Source organism: Octodon degus, unplaced genomic scaffold, assembly GCF_000260255.1.
Source record: "Octodon degus isolate 3935 unplaced genomic scaffold, OctDeg1.0 scaffold00108, whole genome shotgun sequence".
NCBI classification, from domain to species: Eukaryota; Metazoa; Chordata; class Mammalia; order Rodentia; family Octodontidae; genus Octodon; species Octodon degus.
The window spans coordinates 1,036,469-1,056,032 of NW_004524684.1; the positions used below are offsets into that span (position 1 = coordinate 1,036,469).

The window sequence follows — 19,564 nt, forward strand, 5'->3', positions numbered from 1 at the left end:
TCCTCCGCACTTGTTCTGAGTGGGCACTGGTTTGCTTCCATATGTTTCTGCATTTGATTCTTTAGTGCAGATTTTATTAATTCAGGGATTTCTTTTTTCATTTCCAATCTGAGGTCTTCTATATCTTTCTGCAGCTGTTTTATTTCAAAAGCGGTTGATTCATTGCTTTCAGCTGTGTGATTTCCAAATTGTTCTGTGTTAGTGTCCTCTGCACTTGTTACAGGTGGGCTTGGGTTCTGAGGTTGCATTTTGTTCCTTCTCCTCATTTTGTGTAGCAGTGTCTTCTGCCCTTTGTTGTATAACCTTCACACGTACTGAAGTTCAGGTGGAGCTCTACAGAGTTTGGAGTTATCCAGCTGCGTCTGGCTTAGGTCTGGCTGCTGTACTCAGCTCCTTCCTGCTGTGGACCTGGGCTAGGACTGGGCCTGGGGGTTCCCAGAAGTTGGCAGAAATTCCTACTGGGAGGGAGGAGTGGGGAGGTACTCAGGAGTGGTGGGGGGCGGTCCGAGGGGGTGGAGAGGGTCCGGCCCATGCTGCGCCTGGGCTGGGACTGGTCCCGCCAGTGCAGGGTAGCAGGAAGCTCTCCACACACTCACCGGTCCTGGGCTAGGACTGGGTCTGGGGGTTCCCCTAAAAAAATTATTACAATAAAAGGCACATTGCTGTGAATCCCCCTCAGAATACTCCCTTTGCTCCAAACACACGCCTCATTCTTGCTACTTGGGAAGCAGCTCTGGAAGGCCTGTTATGTACTATTAGTCACACTATCATGGCTGCCTGAATGTCTCAAACTGATTGAAACATGCACCTTTCATGGTTCCTTTGACTTTGGGATGGAGCCAGTAGTGGCACAGTGCCAGATCGCGTGGATGAAGGATGTGGGTGAGGATGCACCACGATGTTTTCATGAGACTGCCTATCTGTTGGGTGGCGCTTGACACATTCACCCTGGTTTTGATTGCTCCTCATAATGACCCTTGTGAAAGAGAACTTCCGGTAGTGCTTCAGAAAATGCCAAGAATGATGGGAGAGGTGTACTAGGAGTGAGGGGGATTAATGGCAGTGTGTCTTTTACTGTAGTGACAATTTTTAAATTTAAACATTCATATACTTTTTTGTTACCTCTTGAAGCCATTTTTCATGGGAAAAGAAATCTGTATCCTTGGAACACATTACTTGCCAAAGTTTCTATTTATTTTCTCATGAATATATCACATTAGATACAAGATGAGAAAACTTTACATTTAAGCATTAGTAAATGTTGCTTAGTAAGTAATCTGTATCTTGTTTGATTTAGGCCACTGTAAAAACTTGCAAGAACTGAATGTCTCTGACTGCCCAACACTCACAGTGAGTATAAACAGCTTTTTTAAACTATTGTTTCTATAAATGTTTCAGTGTTTTTCTACACTGAAAACCCAGTGTGCAAAGTGCATGCCTATGTGGACACTGAAGGTTAAAAGTAGGAAAAAGCAAACTGTATCATGCATTGGCAAGAACTTTTAGCCAAACTCTACAATGCTGTTATTAATCTTATAGATCATGCTCAGTGTTGGAACTCCTGCGAAGTGGAAACCCTAAGAATGGACTGTATTTATATTGCATGTGTGCATGAGACAGGAAAACTGGGTCCTACAGAGATGATAGGCTCATTTTAATAGTTTTCACTGCTATTGATAGCTGTCTGAAGAAGATTAAAATGAGCATATGTCTCTATGCCTCCTTCCTGATCCCTACCCCTAGGTTTTCCCTCTGCTCCAATCTGTTTTTTAATCTGTGAGAACATAATGCTCTAACAGGCAAGTCTGACCCCTTCAGTCCCACCAACTGCACACTCCTGTCTTCTGCTCTACTGGATTAAGTCAAGCACCCTAACATTACTGGGCCTTGGGGCCCCAGTGGTCATGCCCATGCTTCCTTTCCAGCCTCGTCTTGCCCCCTGCCTCTGGTGTGCATGGGATGTTTCAGCAATTACAGGCTACTGAGTGTTCCTTGCTGCACACACCAAACTGCTCCTTGCACCTTCACACACACTTGTGCTGTTATCTTTGCTCAGAATGATCTTTCTCTTTGTCCATGAGCAGTGCTTTCCTTTTTGACCATCTCTAAGGTTTGCTTTACCCATCTTTTCCTGTCCTAGAACACAAGTTCTGGGTTCACTCTGCTCCTCCAAGTCCCTAACTATAAAGCTTCTGCCTCCACTAACTCAAGGGACCAAAGAACAAGGGTCATGTCTTATTCTCTGTGACTGTCATAGCACATGGCACAGACTTTGGTATGTAGCACTTTTTCAGTAGTGTTTAAGGGATGCCTTTGATGGAGATGCCTAGTCATTAATGGACGACATTGGCTAGAACTGGACAGTCCTTCTTGAATCAATGCCTATGTATAAATCGTGATTAACATTGTAAGAGTTACAAGATCAACCTAGAGAGAATGTGCGAGGAATAGGTGTATCCCGGTGTATAGTCTTGAGGAATCCTACACACTGGAATATAAAGTTCACCCAAAGTGCATAATTTAATAGTTTCTGGTACATTCACAGAGTTATACAACCACCAGCACAACTAATTTTAGGACATGTCGCCCATAGACTCCCTCCCTTCCCTTACGTATCACCCTCATCTCTCCCAACCTCTAGTCTCATGCAATTCCTTATATTTTCTGTTGGAGTGATTCCCTTTCCTGAGTTACATCTGTTCTATCAGTGCTTCACCATCTCTAATTTTTATTGTACATAAACTTACTTAAAATTACAAGCTCTTTAAAAATCCGCCTTTAGGGCTGAGGAGATAGCTCAGCAGTCTAAGCACTTGGCTGGCAAGCACAAGAATCCAGGTTCGATCCCTGTAGCACATGCCATGCCGGCCCCGTGCCATGTTGGCCACTGAAATTGGGTGTGGTGGTGCACACCAGTAATCCCAGTGCAGGGGGAAGTTGAGACAAGAAGATCACTATGAACTGCATAATGAGACCCTGTACCAAATAAATAAACAAACTGTCTTTAGTAATTTATTTCCACAAAACTTATCCTCCCACTTTTGCAGCAAGACATTTTTCTGAAGGACAAGACATAAATAAATGTGTATATAAAGATATTAAAACCCTCAGAACTTGTGCACTCCTTGCATTTGAGTGGTTGTTTGGTTTAGGGATTTAAAGTAGTGGTCTGGTTTCTGTCCACCACACTATAGAGACCCGCTTTAGATTAAATCAGCTAAGTGTCTCCCCAGTGGCATATAGTTTGACATAAGCAAGCTGCTGGTGGTTTGGGTTCACAAGTGCTCCTAAGAGATAGAGGAATAGACATGTCAGAGGCCACATTGGAGGAAAATGTTCTACTGGTTGTACTTTCTCCACCAGCAAAGTGAACATGGCCTTCTTCATTAAGAGAGTTAAAATCCTTTCTACAATACTCTCCACAGGACTGCTGTGACTACAATGACTTGTAGTCAAATGGACTTGTTCTTTCTGTGGATATTTTAGCACTAAAAATATTAAAGATATCCTGATAGGGGGAATTTTTTTACAGCAATTATGTTTATTTTCTTTTGCATTAATACTGATTATGAATATTCAGCTTTGTTCCCTGTCACTTGCATGCAGGAAACAAGAAGTAGCTCCAGTAGTTTTAAACACAGCTGATCTCACGCCAGAGGGAAAAGATAGAGTGAAGTACGCAGTAGGCATTGCAGTTTCTTCTTGCCAGTAAGGTGCATCAATTCTTTTCATAGTTTATTGGATGAAGCAAGTCATACATACAAAGATGAGGGCAATATGCAAAGAGTATATATAATCTTGCCATATGTACTGAACCACACAAAGAAATATGCAATGGAAGACAAATATATATTATGAAAAGTAATGCAATCTACTATAATATTGATGAATAGACATCTTCTCTAGAAAAATCAAAGCTCTAAAACATACGTTCCAACTGAATCTTCAACAATGATGAGGGAAATTTTTAAATGAATTAATTTTTATGCAGTTCTTGCCCTCACAGACAGCTTCAGTTTGAACCAGATTTTTAAAGATCATATTCTTTGAATTCTGGTTTTCTAGTAGGAAAGCCAAAGCGATACATCTGTGTTGAATTTGTGAGCGCCAGAGTCTTGTTCATTTGGAGTCCTGAAGGGCTCAGAATCTCAGCTAGCTCTATTTTACTGCTGTTTTTCTCCTGGAGACCCACACTGTGAGGCAGGCTTGCATGGAAGGAGCTGTTGACGTTCATTCCAAAAGCCTTGCCTTCTAAGTCTGCCTTATGAAATGTGTACATCCAGGACGTGTGCACTGTATGCCGCAGACAGATTCAGAAATGCTGTTACACTCACGCGGCCTTTACTGCACCCTGAGCTCCTCAGCCCTGACAGCAGAGTGGGATGAAGGGGCCCCCATGTCTGGGCTCCTCCAGACAGAAAACTGCAGAGGATGGAATGCTTTCTCCTGGGGGGCAGAGTGAGGCTCCTGCGGTGCCCGGATGCACCCTCTCCTCCTGCTCCTCGCAGTCCTGTCTTCTCTGTGACTGCCCCTTTCATGGGAATATACTACCTTTTCCTCCTCTCCTTGCTGTCTTATTTGCTAAGCTCTTTCAAAAAGGGTACACTTAGATACCTGCCTGGCACCCAGAACTTTTTCCCATGCTCTTATACAAATATATTTGTATCACTTTCTATTAATTTTACAAAATTTGGGAGTTCATTATAGTGTTTTGATACATGTATATAACATACTTTGATCATGTTCATTCCCCAGTACCCTCCCTTATACTTTTTCTCTGCTAATATTATTCCTCTCCTCTTATCCAATAATAGTCTTCCTCACACTGAACACTTTAAACATGTTTGTATGTCTGTATTAAACCATAGTGCCAAGCATTATTGTTCTTCTCCCCACTCTTTGGGAAAACTGTACTATTGGTACACACCTTAGGTATATGTACAAACTCAGATCATGTGTTGTGGTGATGGAATATTTGGAAAATTCCTGGCAGCTTGCTGGCCTGGGGGAGAGGGTGGGGCTCCTCAGAGGCCCTGTATGTTATCCCTGTGGCACCAGCTTGTAGATCCTCCCTGTCTCAGACCCAATGAGATCTGCGGATTAGTGGATACTTGTTCCATCTCAGGTACAGCTTGCTGCCCTGAACTCCGACCAGTTCCTTCTTGAGTGTGACAGGAGCCCTGATCAGTTGATTTCATGCTTTCAAATAGCCATGAATACTGGCAACGGTGAGGGATGAACTGATCATGATCTTGCCGAAAGTTAGTTTGGCCAACAGCAGTGATGCTCCAAGTGTACTGACCCTATCTCCTGGCCTGGTGATGATTTACCTCTGCCAGCCAGAGATACCTGCAACTGTTCTTTGCAGGATCCATGTACTGGCGTGTCTAACACTATAGGTCCTTCAATATTTAACACTGGCCAGTCTGTTGATGTTCTTAGGGAGATCCAACAGCCATTATTAAATGAACAAAAATCTGCTACTGCTCAATTTTCCATAGCTACCTATATGAGATATAGCTCATTTTATAGTCAAAGCTTGAAGTTCACCTGGTCATATAAATTTCAAGTTAGGCCCAGTGCTTGAAATCAGTTTTTCTGTCACATGTCATAATCTCTCTGTTAAGGTTGATGTGATTCTTCCCATTTCTTATGCAGGATGAATTAATGAGATACATTTCTGAGGGCTGCCCCGGAATCCTGTATCTCAACCTCTCTAACACAGCCATCACCAACAGGACGATGCGACTCCTGCCCAGGTAATGCTTGTGTCACTTGTCCTACACTGGTGCCCTCCTTTCTTCTGCCCTGCCTCTGTGGTAGTTTGGTCATTGGTCCTTCACGTTGGCCAGTTCTCTGTCCCTTTTGTAGCTGTGTGCCCAGCAACTTGAGTTAGACCTTGTCTATCTCCTTTATCTCCTCCTGGTCCCGCTTCTGGGCTCTGGAGCCTGGCATCTAGGTTCCAGTCTGATGTCTGGGACCTTACTGTACCAGAGCCCCAACACAACCTCTTTCTTTGACCACCACTGTCCCAGACTCTGTTACTATGCTCTGGGTTTCTGTTGCAACCCACCACTTCCACGCAACCAGGTACTTTGGGTTTAGACTACTCGTGGTTTCTTACATGCTCAGGCATGGATGTTGCTTCACTCTAGCCTGGACTCCTTAGGACTAGGGACAGAGCAATGCAACAGTGGACAGCACATTTCAGTGTTATAGCAATGCTAATTAAGAATATGCAGTCATACTGGGTCAAATTTGAATTTGGGTAAACTTTTCTGAAACTATTGCTCAAGAATGAGTTATTTTTGAGAATGTAACTTTTTGAGCTCCTTTGAAAAATAACAATGACAATACCCAGAAAAGCTTAAACAGTGAAAATTCTGGGTGCTTAATTTTCTTTATCTCATGGTTCTAACCATTTTCCACAAACACAAACATCAAAAGAGTGTTCCCATATTTTCTATTTATTCCATTAATTGAAGTAGTGTTTTATTTGGTTAAATCTATGAAAACTTCTTTTGAAATTTCTTCTGAAACATTTAAACAGAATCTCCCCTCCCAACCAGGCATTTAATATGCAATTTACTTATTTTTTTTGTTTATTACTTAAGTATGTAATCAGTCTAGAATGCATTTTTGTAGATGAATGAAGCAGAGATCTAAACTAGCAGACAACAAAATATGACCCGTGTGACACAAGGTCCGATTTGTTGGTGTCCACCAGCCAAGAAGAGCTTTACATTTCAGAGCTGTTAAATGGCCAATCAGTTGTCCAGCACTACTGATCCACAAAACTTTGTCGGATGATAGGTGATTCTTCTATACATCTTTAGAATTCCTATGTAGGCAAAGAATATTTAGAATCCATCACTTTCTAAGAACCAACCAAATAGCTCAGTGTATTAAAGCACCTGCAAGCAGGAGCAGGGACTAGGAGTTCAATCCCCCTGGCCTGCGGTGCTGGCCCCGCCTCCAGGGCGCGCTGAGACATGACTGAGACTGGGTGTGGTGGTGAAGGCCTGTAATTCCAGCACTTGGGAGGATGTAAACTGGAGAATCACTATGAGTCCAATTTAATAGTGAGACCCTGAACACCCTGTAGACCCTTCCCTAAAATACAGAAAAATAAATAAATAAAATTCATCACTCCGTAATATTTCTCTGCATGTTACTTTTTTTCCCCTGCATGTTACTTTAATCTGTGTTCTTGAGGCTATTTATGTTTACTGTATCTCTCTGATGAAATGTTTCCGCTTGGTGTAACTCTCATTGTAGCTTGAAATTGGCCAATTGGGAATATTCCATAGCAGGGAAAATGGCAAACACTACACATCAAGGCATGATTTACTGTTTTGTTGATTATTTAGACTTAAGAAAGTGATAAAAGAGGCAATAGAGCAAATAAGATTTAAAAGCAGGCCATAACTGTAGTCAAACATTGTATGTAGTACAAAAAATTGAGGAAATATTCTTTCACGACTTGAAAATTATGTTTCAGCAGAGAAGGCACTCATCTCATTGATGGATGGGCATACGCCTCTGTTTATCAAACTCGTTAATGTAAATTAATGTAATGTTTGAACAAGTGAGCATTATGTAATTCATATGAAACTACACTCATTCCTCAGTTACAGCTAGTGGTTGGCTGGCTGCATTTGTAAACATGTGGCAAGTCACTGAAAGCACTGTGAGAGAACTGAACTCCATACAGAATTCACAATCAAGCATATTATGTATCTTATTATTTTCAAATTGGATGCTATACAACCTTTCTATATGTATAAGAAGAAAAATTATCATACTCATTCAATTAAAAATTATAATAAACTTAGATAAATTTACATGGGCTTCTTAAGGAGCCAGTTTTTAGATGTTTACTCGTACACTGATAATTAAAGATAAACTAGGAACTGATTTCTAGTCTTATACAAGTTGATCTTCCTATCAGAACATATCATATTTTAAAGTGTTTTTTTCAAAGTTCTTAAATATCTCAGTAAAATTTTGTTTTACTCATGTTGTAATGTTTGTGAAAGTTATTTCTTGGTATATTTTTATTGTCATTGTGCATAGTAGTAGCCTTTTTATTATATATTCTTATAATATTTTCTCATTATAGTTTCTAAGTACTCATTTTTGAACTGAAATGTGATATACAGGCCTCATTTTATATTTCATTTCAATGATTTATTTTTTAAAAAATAAATAAGGCTGTGAAATTACCTCTAAATAAGAATTTTGGCAAAGCTTTTTAGATTTGGTAAGAATTATTTTTATTTTCTAAGGAAATTCGTCTATATTTTTGTTCTCCTCTGACCTAGTAATTACTTAGAGAAGTTTCAGTTCCAAGTGGTTGATGTTTCTTTGATTAAGCATCTGTTCTTAATTATGCACTGTATTCAAAAAATATGTCTTGAATTATCTCTACTTTTTGGAATTTATTGGGATTACTTGGTGGACTCGTTTAACATTAATTTCAGTAAATTGTTCATGAATGTTTAAAACAAAAAGCTTGTTTGACAGAATATAGTTCTGTGTATGTAAGCATGTGCCTCTAACCTCTTGATATGCCCAACGACAGTAGTATCATATTAGCTGCCTATTATAATCAAACTTCTTTTGATTTGTGATATTATTTTATAAAGATTAATAAGTGTCATCTTTCATTGTAGAATATAGCTTCATATAAAATTCTATCTTTTTCATGGTTGATATTCCTTTTCTATAAATTATTTTTAATCTACCATAATTAACTTTGCTTTTGTTTATGATACTTGTGAAATAACTTTATATGTTCCTGTATTTTTAACCTCTGTGTTATTGAATTTTAGTTCTGTTGTTTTATATGTTGTATATAGCCAAGTTCTATTTTTAAAATTTCCATTTCCTTGCCTTTTGAAGAGGAAGTTTTAAAGGTCAGTATTTCCGGTCAAAGTTGAATTTGTGGTCTTATATTTTATCACCTTTTATGTTTTAATTTTCCAATTACTGCACTGTATCCAGTGTTTCTGCCTTTTACTACATGATGGTTAGTTTTGTGATTTAAAGATGTTTGAAAGGCATATACAGATTCTGTTATGTATTGTAACTATTGGCTCTCTCTCTGTCTCTCTGTGTCTGTCTGTCTGTCTGTCTGTCTGTCTGTCTGTCTCTCTCTCTCTCTCTCTCTCTCTCTCTCTCTCTCTCTCTCTCTCTGGGCTTTAATATGCATTTGTCTAATTACCAAAGCCAAGGTGAGGCTAAGACTTGATTCTCCCTATTACAGAAGAGTGCTAATACATTAATTCTTCCTCCACTTCTCTAAACTTGACAGCTTTTCTTGTCCACTCCCCTGTGTGAAAACAACTATCATCCATGGTTTTTGCTAATCATTTAACTTTCCTTTGAATATTTATTTCTAGTGTTTGTAATTAATATTGTGAATTTCATTACTATGATCATGTAATCCAAACTGGTTGGAGCCATTCATTGGAGGAGCCTCTCATCCCCAATGATGAGATAGAATTTTAAACATTTTCATTAGCACATACTTGCAGTATATGTTCACTTCCTTGTGTGGAGTTGTACACATACATAACACATCTTAACTCACTTTTTCACCCATTTCCTTCACTCTCTTCCTCTTTCCATGCCCTTCTCATCTGAGAACAATGTGTCTCCCTAGTTCTCATCCTTTTATTTTGCGCTTTATTTATAATTTGAGTTTCCCATGTAAGAGAAAGTATTATTTAAGCTTGTGTATCTGATTTATTCTTTATATCATTATGATTTAAAGGCATATTCATTTTCCTACAAAGGACCAAGTTTAGACTGGGAAATAATTCAAATTTTTTTCAAGAAAGATGTGTGAGGGCTGGCCAGATAGCTCAGCAGATTAAAGCACCTGCCTAAGCAGATGCTGGGGCCAGAGGCTCAATCCCTGGCCTGCCCTGCCGGCCCCGCCACCAGGGTGCACTGAGACAACTACTGAGACTGGGAGTAGTGGTGCGTGCCTGTAATCCCAGCACTTGGGAGGCTGAAAACAGGAGAATCACTGAGTCCAATCTGTGTAGTGAGACCCTGTAGACCCTGTACTAAATACACAGAGAGAGAGAGAGAGAGAGAGAGAGAGAGAGAGAGAGAGAGAGAGAGAGAGAGATTGATTCGTGAGGGTTAGACTTTTCAGGAAAATGATTACTATCCTGGAGATTGTATAACAATTCCTCTTTGTATATAGGTCTTCCATCATGTTCTTTATTCTATCTTAAAACTTCACAAAAACTCAGATATTTCAGGTTAAAGAGAAGTCAAAAGCCAGAATAATTTTCTGTTCCATCACTTGTAACCTGTCTCTTTTTTTCTGCCAAGATGTTTGCAAGACTTTTCTTTTTTTCTGAGTATTAAAGACATTTTCAGGCTTAATTGTGTTCTTTCAAGTAATTTTTGTTGGAACACAATAACCTCTTGAGTATTAAATCTTGAATTAGTTTCTCAGCCAGGAGAAGGATTTCTTTTTTGAATACTTCTATCCATATGCTCTGGGTTTATTTTAAGAGCCCTCCCTTATTTTTAGATCAGCTGTTATTCCTTTCTTCAAAGCTGTCAGCTTTGCTCTTACCACTTCTGTCTATCTATGCATCTCCATCAGCATGTTGCCTTCTCTATTTCAGTAGATCCTAACAAAGACAGCAACATTCTTGGAAATACCTAGTGCCTGGCCGGGGTGGCGGGTAGAGGAAGCTCTGACTGTAGGGTTTGTTGGTTTCTGTGGTGTAAGACATCCCACTATGGCCAATTTAAGTCATCAATAGAACATCATTTAATGTAGACTTTGGGGGGATATTAAAAATTTAACTTATGGGATGGTATAAGCTGGCTCCAGTAATACTCACATGCAGAGCCACTGAGAATCCCCAAGACTCCTTCAGGAGTTCCTTGAGGTCTTCTAGTCCTATGGCAGCAGTCACTGAGGGCTTTTCTTTAAACATTTCATGCTAAGGTATATAAGTCCACATGTATATGTATGTATCTGAATTTTATATATGTGAATGAAGGATTTATACTTTTTAGATTCTATCAAACTTTTTGTGAAATAATTTAATAATAAAAGTGAAAATCTGAACTTAAATAGTACATGATTTTTTAAACTGAGAACTTTTTTTCCAATGCTTTGAGGTAACCTTTTTCTCTTGATCAGACTCATCATGATCCCCCTGTTTACAGCCTCCCAAGAGCTGGGATTACAGGCGCGTGCCACCACCCAGTCTCAATTGTCGGCTCAGCACGCCCTGGGGGTGGGGCCTGCAAGGCAGACCTGGGGATTGAATCCCAGCCCCTGCACGTGCTTGTAGGCGCTTTAATCTGCTGAGCTATTTGGCTGGCCTAACTGTTATAACTTCTTAAGAACTTTTTTTAGGCAAATGAAGATATGCCTTTCATAGACAACAGATACAAAATTAGGATCCAAAATAAGAATTTCGTTCTGATTTTCTTTTGAAAAAACATTCAGGATAAATACTGATACTGATTTTTTTTTTTTGTCAAATTAAAAAATATTTATACTGACTTTTATACCACCAAAAGACATTTACAGTGAGCCTGTAGTTTTTGCTTTTCCCACTGTCTCGAACATGCTCTGGTGTGTGCCGGTGTTCCCTAAGCTCTTAGCTGAGCAGTGTGGGGTGTTAGTGCCAGTGTTCCCTCTTCATGGCCCTTGGTACTTTGCTTCAAAGAAATCCCTTGCCAGAAGAAAAATACACTTTCTACACTTTTTTTTGCCCTTCTTGGCAGCCTTAATTTACCAGTTCTTTATTTGAATATTTTCCCTTGCTTCTTTGGGGACTTGTTCAATTCTCTAAAGTTGAAAGTGAGGGCACCCATGGCTTATGCCCTTTCCAGGAAATGTTTTGCTTCTAAATATTTTCTGAACTCCACCCTTTCCAATTATTCCTGTTGCTACAATCCAGGTGACACGCTCAGCCCCTTGTCTGGTACAGTTCACCTCTAGTCTCTCTTCCCCTCCATCCTCCTGTCATGGCTGGACTCTTCCCTCCCTGTCCTGTCATATTCTCCTATCAAATCTGCACCTTTCGGTCTCCCAAGAGAAGTCCTTACCGCTGGTCATCTGAGTACGACATGTTTTGCCTTCTCTACGGCTGGAACTTCCTTCTTCTCCTTGCTAACCCTCATCCCTTGGCATCTCAAGTCATGCCATTTCCAGAAGTCCAGGGTCTTCTCCTTTCACTGTCCTTTAACAGCATGATTTACTCGCTAAGGAACCATCAATGATGAACTACGAGGTGTCAGTCTTGCTGGAGGGACAATTGGGAGTAAGGCATTCTGATCTTTCTTCTTGTCTTCTTTTTTCTGTTACAATGAGATCTCATTACTTTGCCCAGAGTGGCATGGAACCCTTGTGGCTCCTACCTCAGCTTCCTAAGTACCTGGGACTACAGGTGTGCAAACCAAGTCTGACTTCATCTTTGTTCTTTAATAAACTTTGTATGCTCTAATGGAGCAGTGTCTACTTGCTTCTCCTGTATATATATGAACAGACCCCCCATTGGCTTGGAGCCTTCTAGTACCAGGGACCATCACTGCAGTACCTCTCTAGTACTCATCAGAGTGGGGCAGGCAGAGTAAGCTGTCGCTGACTGGATAACCTCACGTTTACCAGGTGTATATGAGCCACATAATTACATTTATATTTTCTGTAGAATTCTATTTTTTTGAAACTGCCTCCATATCACTAAAAAACCTCCTTGTCAACTCAGAAGCCCTCACATGCAGATTCCTTCTTTCATAGTTTGGGTTTCACCTTTGTGACTTTTAAGAGAATTTTTTTTTAAATACATAGTTTTTATTCCTTCCAGCAGTTGGAACTCTAATATAGAAACATCAGTTCTTAGTGGAAAGAATGCCAAAAGAAAGGAGTGATACAAACCTCTGTAATTTCTTTCTTTTTCTTCTTTCTTTCTTTCTTTCTTTCTTTCTTTCTTTCTTTCTTTTTTTTTTGTGGGGGGAAAGGTCTACAGGGTGTTCAGGGTCTCACTACTAGATCAGACCCATAGTGATTCTCCTGTTTACAGCCTCCAAAGTGCTGGGATTACAGGCACGTGCCACCATGCCCAATTTCAATTGCCATCTCAGAGCGCCTCAGGGGCAGGGCCAGGCATGACAGGCCTGGGGATTGAGCCCCTAGCCCCTGTGCCTGCTTGCAGGAGCTTTAATCTGCTGAGTTATTTGGCCAGCCCTTGTAATTTCTGTAAAAATTTTAATTCTTGAAGATTATAGTAATAGCATGAAAAGAAATAAATCATAAAGAAAAGCTATCACCCAATAAGAAACATTTAGTTATGAAATAATTAGGAAAAAATAAAAATAGATGTAAACACCCTGTCTCAAGGCAGAATTAGAATTATCAAGAGACTTCAGTGCTGGGAAAATGACAAACCAATCTTACTCTTGGAGGAGACCTTTCTCTGCCAAAACTTTTAATAAAAAAAGTATCAGTATTGCCTAAAATTTGCCAAGTGTGATTTCACTGTTAACTGATACTTTCCCGTCTCCAGCAGCTCTGAGCCTGCATGGCCACTCAGGAATGCTGTGCTGAGCCTCAGCTCACCACGACTCCCACTCCCATGAGGCTCCTAGGAGAGAGCCGCCCAGCGCCTTCCACCAGGAGTCACTAGACTAAGGAGCAGCCCCTTTTATCTGACCAGAGGCTGTTAGCCTGGGACCAGTGCATCCCCCTGAAAAAGACAGTGAGAGGGATTCAGGAGATCCATGGGTTTCTATGGGAGGAACAATCCTCTTTATTTTCACTAAGCTCTAACTGAAATGTAAGCAAAAATCAGAGCAGTATTAGCAGCCCATGAGACTTTTTCACCTGTACAAACCACTAATATATTCTAATATACATAACAATATTATAATTGTTATGTATATTTTGAAATATTGTTCATAACAATTATTAAATGTCACTAGTAACTACAGAGTTATTAAGGAACTTGTTATTAATGTTAATAAAGAAACATATACAGTATAATAGTCTATCAATTAGGTTTTGAATTTTTAATACATACTTCAATATAATTGGTTGCCTTTATAATCTTATATATTTTGTTTCATGCATTTAAAAACATGCTGAGAAAGGGTCTTTGACCTTACCAGCCTGACAAAGATGTCTGTGACACAAACGATAAGGACCCTTGTTCAAGTCTCATCCTTGGGGGTTTGTTAACTGATCACGTGGATTGAAAGAAATGGAATGATAGTCTTGGCCAGGAGCAGACTGTCGTGAACTCCCTCAAACTCTCAGAATCATTTATATGCACTTCTCTCGTGAGATGGGTCTCCCTCCCACTAACTGAAAGAAGATAGTGCAAACTCCTTAAAAGCAATTTAGTATGTCTTGTTATTTGGAGTAGTACTAGCAATAATAGCAATAAATATATATTTTTTAAAGTGCATATATTCTTAAAGCTTCTACCATGTCCTTGGATATTTTAATTTTAAAATTACCCTCAAGATAACACTAGTGCATCTGTGTTCTCAGTGAATTGTCACTCCTTTAAAGGGAAAGAGATTACACCCACCTCACCAATGAGGAAAGTGAGAGTCAGAAAAGCTGGAGGCCCACAGTGGGTCAGCGAAAAAAAAAAAAAAAAAAAAAAAAAAAGACATGGTTTCCATTTAGCAGAAGCAGAAACAATCTGAGAGGTCAAGGAAGTTGCTGTAAGTGTCTGAGGTGGGATTTGAACAGAGTTCAGTCAGATTCCAAAACCTTCTCTATTTTCTGCTGGTGCCCGCTGCCTACCTCACCAGTCTTTGCTTCACGTGAGAGAGCTGAGTGATTGCTACAATGACACTCTAGGCGCCTACCTTTCTTGGGAAAGCTGTTGGTTCCTCAGTTTCCAACACGGGCTGTTCTCAAGGGAGAGAAAGAGCAGCATCTCAAAGCCTCCAGCCCTGCTCTCGTGCCCGCCTTTGGGGCTTGAGCGTTCTCTTCCTGTGGGGCTCTGCCCACTCCCATACGGGTCCTGTGGCTCCCCCAGAGGCCACCTGTGCTCTCAATCAGATGCTTTGCTGGGAATGGGAACCATTAGATCATACACATGTGCTTCTCAAATTTTATAACCAAAACTGATTAATGGTTGGCGCTTAAAATCTTATTTCCCACGTATGTGAAAGCAGACAGATTAGTTATTCATAGAAGGGTAAAGAGGCATTTTCCTCACTGTTCCTTCTTGCTTTCTCATTCACTGTTAAACTATTGCAGATCACAAACCAAGAGCATGTTGTTAAATCCATTGTAAGAGCAGGCAGCAGTGGGAGTTCTTGCACTTTAAAAAACACCAGGCGAGGAGGGCTGGAAGCTGGTCCAGAGGGTCCTGGAAGTGAGAGTCCTTGCATAGACTCATCCTAATGGCCACCTCTTGTGGGAAAGCACTCCTGTGGTCATGGTGGTAGTGCCCTACTCCCTGTGTCCCAACTCCAGGAGGGCTGACAGCTCCGATTCAGCTCCTATTCTCATCGGTGTCCACTCATTTACAGACTATTTTTACCCCATGCTTAAGCTCTATTTGTCTTTTTAAAAATTATTATAATGTAACTGTCACTTATAAGATCATGACTAAGTTCATGTTTTTCAAACTATTTCTTATCATGCCCACTTAAAGAGATGGTGATATTCAATTTTGCTTTCTTTCTGCCCTAAATCCTTACTCTCATGGAACAGTTAATCTTCATTTAAATGTTTACAGAAGATCCATTCTTCTAGAAAGCTTTCAGATTATTTTGGGAACTCAAAAGATAAACCCTAAGAACAATAAACTAACTTCAATTTCCAAAAACAAAGTAACTTGCAAAAATATGCATATGGCAACCCCCACCCTTCCAAAAAAACTTTATTGCGATCAACTCTTAAAAATCTAGCCAAAAATTCCTTCTTTCCTCTTGAAATGCAATTATACATTATCTGGTTGGTTACTGAAATCTCTCATTAGCAGAGCTGGAGTTAACAATAAAGTTAAACTGCTGAACATCTGCAAGGAGAAAAGATTAGTGCACAACGTTTGCTCTCTTTGTTACAGTGGTTTAGAAAGATGTGAGAGAACAACTGAAGTGAGCCACGTTCCCGACTCTCTTCTTGCCCTGTCTTTGCAGGCACTTCCACAACTTACAGAATCTTAGCTTGGCTTACTGCCGAAAGTTCACAGACAAAGGTTTACAGTACCTGAACCTGGGGGACGGATGCCACAAGCTCATCTACCTGGACCTTTCCGGCTGCATCCAGGTTTGCCCTTCAGTAGCCCCTTCCCTGCAGCGGGCGAGCACGTCCTGCAGCGGCCGGGCTGCACGCAGCCCTCATGGTCCACAAATGCTGTGCACGACCGACTGCCCGCCCCGCAGCAGCACACTTTGCAGAGGTTTTAAGTTACACAGCCACGGCTGCTTTGGCTCTCCCCAGGGTTACTACTATAGGCTCTTGGCTTCCCTCCATCGGGTGTCACATCCATGAGCAGCCAGAGCTCATTGGAGGACAAAACGCTCCTCTCAGAGCACAGTTCTGAGACCAGAATCCAATTCTTGAAAACTTTACAGTTGTTACTAAGATACAGACAAAGGAGGAGAAGGATTCCTGAAAAATCAATTTGCTTTCTTATGAAAAAAAAAATGCTCAACTGATAAAAGTAAGAAAGAAAATATGCATAATAAGGATTTTAGTTTTTAAAACTGCAGTGTTCTTAGGTTAAAAACCATGGGGATTTGCAACCTATGTGGGGAAATATTTTAAGCTGGAGGAACTAGGAGCAGGAAAATTGGGCAGAAAGCAGGGTAAAGTTGTGGCAGATAGGCATGGTTCATTGGAAGTAGTCTCTGATAGCTTTAATCTGCTGAGCTATAGGGCCAGCCCTTCTTTTCTAATTTTGATAGATCCAGGTCATAATTCTTTTAACTTATTCTCTTCCATCTCTTTGTGTATCTTACTGATATCAATGTTACAGTATATTCCTTATTTAAAAGAACAATGTAGGGGCCAGGGAGATGGCTCGGTGGAATAAGTGCTTCCCTGGCAAGTGCAAGGGCCTGAGTTCAATCCCTGGTTCAGCCAAAAAAAAAAAAAAAAAAAAAACCAACAACAACAAAAACCCAATGTAATAGCACAGGCGAGAGCTTATTGAATTCTTAGCCCTGATCGAGTCATTACTACATGCCATGCACTGGGCTGAGCGCACTGCGCAGGTCGGTTATGATGAGCATAGTATGTGCTTCTGATGCCCACATGCAAGTGGATAAATTTCTCAAGGTTACACAGCTGGTGGCAGCGCATGATATTGGTACATTGACCAACACCTCTTGGTGACTATCAAAGCAGGCAGGTGCCCCAGGAGGCTGACGAACACGAGGGCAGTATGAAGTTCTCCTCTGAGTATTTGAATTCTTACCTCTTGTTGCTTGTCGCCCTTCCAGGCCATGTTCCCAGTGACCCACCTCTTCCAACCACCTCAACCTTCTTTTTTTTTTATGTGTTTGGTACAGGGTCTCACTATGCAGCTCAGACTCGTGGTGATCCTCCTGCTTTCAGCCTTCCCAATGCTGGGATTACATATGTGCAACACCACACCTGACTCAGTGGCCAGCTCAGTGTACCTGGGGATGGGGACAGCACTGTGTGTGGTGCTGCAGATCGAACCCCAGTCCCTGTGCTTGCATAAGCAGGTGCTTAGTCTGCTGAGCTATCTCGCTGGCCCTCCCCCTTGACCCCATGGTCTAACTCCAGCCAGCTGTCAGCACCTGTAACCCAGGCACCTTCTAAAGGCCCTGCCTGTGAGTATATGTGGGCTTGGGGGACATGTTTATAAACCACAGCATCACCCTGCTGCCAGAGCAAGGCTTCCTGCAGCCCAGGGTGCAGGGGAAGGGGGAACACTCTAAGCCAGGATTGAAAATGCTTAGTGCTTCACGCTTAGTCTTTCAAACTAGGTTACTGATGTGCAGCTTGCTAAATATTAACATCTAAGGTTTTACAACAGCCTCAAAATTCCCCTCAGCTTGGCTGAACTTTAGGCAGACTTCTTCCCCACCAGGCCCCTGGTCTGCCTTTTCTTACAACATTTGCTTTAGAAAACTTGGAATTATGCATTCTTTTCCTGCCTCCAGGAGATGTCAATCTTTTTTAGAAGGCTTTTAGCTGGTTTTAAAGCCTAGGACCTCAAGGATCTGGGAACTGTTCCTTTCATGTGCAAACATCAAAGAAGATGGCTCTATATCTCCCAGCTTCTGTGTTCAGGGAGAAATTAATATGCTAAATGTACAAATCCCATTGAGCAACTTTTCTACTAATTCACTGGAGTGCTTAACAACTCTCCCAAAGTATGATTTGCATTCTTGTTTTCTTGATTCCAAGAGGTAATTATTGTAGCAATACACACACACACACACACACACACACACACACACACACACACACACACAGTATTAGCTTTCCATTGCTGTGACAAAATGTCCCCAAAAAATCAAGTTTAAGGAAGAAAGAACAGCTGGGTGTGGTAGCACAAACCTGCAATCCCAGCACTATAAGAGGCTGAGATGGGAGGATTGCACATTTGAGCCCAGCCTGGGCAGTTCAGTGACTTAGCAAGACCCTGTTGCACAAACAGGGAGATAGCTCAGCGGCTTACACAGCTGCCCTGCCTGGCAAGCGCAAGGGCTTGATGTCAATCCCTGGTATAAAAAAAAACCCAGACCCTGTGGCAAGGGCAAGGGGGGCTCACTCCCCAGTACTAGAAGGAAGTTTGCAGTTTCAGAGGCGTCAGTCTAGTCACCTGGCTTTGTTATTTCTGGATCTGTGGTGAAGCAGCACGTTGTGGCAGGGGGTGGGTGGTGGGGAAAAGTGCTCAGCTCGTGGCAGCCAGGAAGCAGAGCCAGAAAAGGCGTGGGGAGAGTGGCAACCTCTTCAAGGGGGCCCTGGGACCTAGTCCTACCAGGCAGCCTTGCCTCCTAAAGTCAGTCTCTCTCTCTCTCTCTCTCTCTCTCTCTCTCTCTCTCTCTCTCATCCTTAGAATATTTTTCAGACACATTAAAATCTAAATCAGGCTTTTGGCACCTTATCTGAGGAAGAACCAAGGAGTACTCAACACCCACCAGGAGCTACTCTCCACATGTCCGTCATTCCACCACCTCACACCAGCACTTATTGTGGGAGGTTCACAGAGGTCCCTCTTTTTTTTTTTTTTTTTTTTTGTGGAACTGGGGATTGAATTCAGGCCCTTGCACTTGCCAGGGAAGTGCTTATTCCACTGAGCCATCTTCCCGGCCCCCCTCATATTTTTTTTAAAGAGAAAAAAAATAAGTTTCAAAACAGGTTATTATGACCCATTCCCCTGCCTATTATACAAACCTTAGCAGGATGGGAGCGAACCCATGGAGTTCCTCAGGCTAAGGCAATAGGGTAAGATAGTTATTATGTGAAAGATGGAGGTCTCATGAAGGAGAATGGCATGATATTTAGGGTTCAACAGAGGTTAGAAAACATATATAGTGGCACAAATACCATTGCAAGAATTTTTTTTTTTTT

The 19,564-nt window shown here is 41.2% G+C and overlaps 2 protein-coding genes across 3 annotated transcripts in view; one reads left to right on the forward strand and one right to left on the reverse strand.

The window, feature by feature from the left end:
* Positions 1-16,297, reverse strand: part of Lrrc17 (leucine rich repeat containing 17) — a 39,219-nt gene extending 22,922 nt beyond the window's left edge. The window contains exon 1 of the mRNA XM_004639247.2: positions 16,220-16,297. The gene's annotated coding sequence lies outside the window, so the exon portion shown is untranslated. The remainder of the gene's footprint in view (positions 1-16,219) is intronic.
* Positions 1-19,564, forward strand: part of Fbxl13 (F-box and leucine rich repeat protein 13) — a 265,793-nt gene that overhangs the window by 165,861 nt on the left and 80,368 nt on the right. For both annotated transcript variants that reach the window (XM_012516486.2, XM_023724307.1), the window contains exons 10-12: positions 1,298-1,350; positions 5,659-5,759; positions 16,150-16,279. In XM_012516486.2, coding sequence (XP_012371940.1) covers positions 1,298-1,350; positions 5,659-5,759; positions 16,150-16,279 — 284 coding nt within the window. The remainder of the gene's footprint in view (positions 1-1,297; positions 1,351-5,658; positions 5,760-16,149; positions 16,280-19,564) is intronic.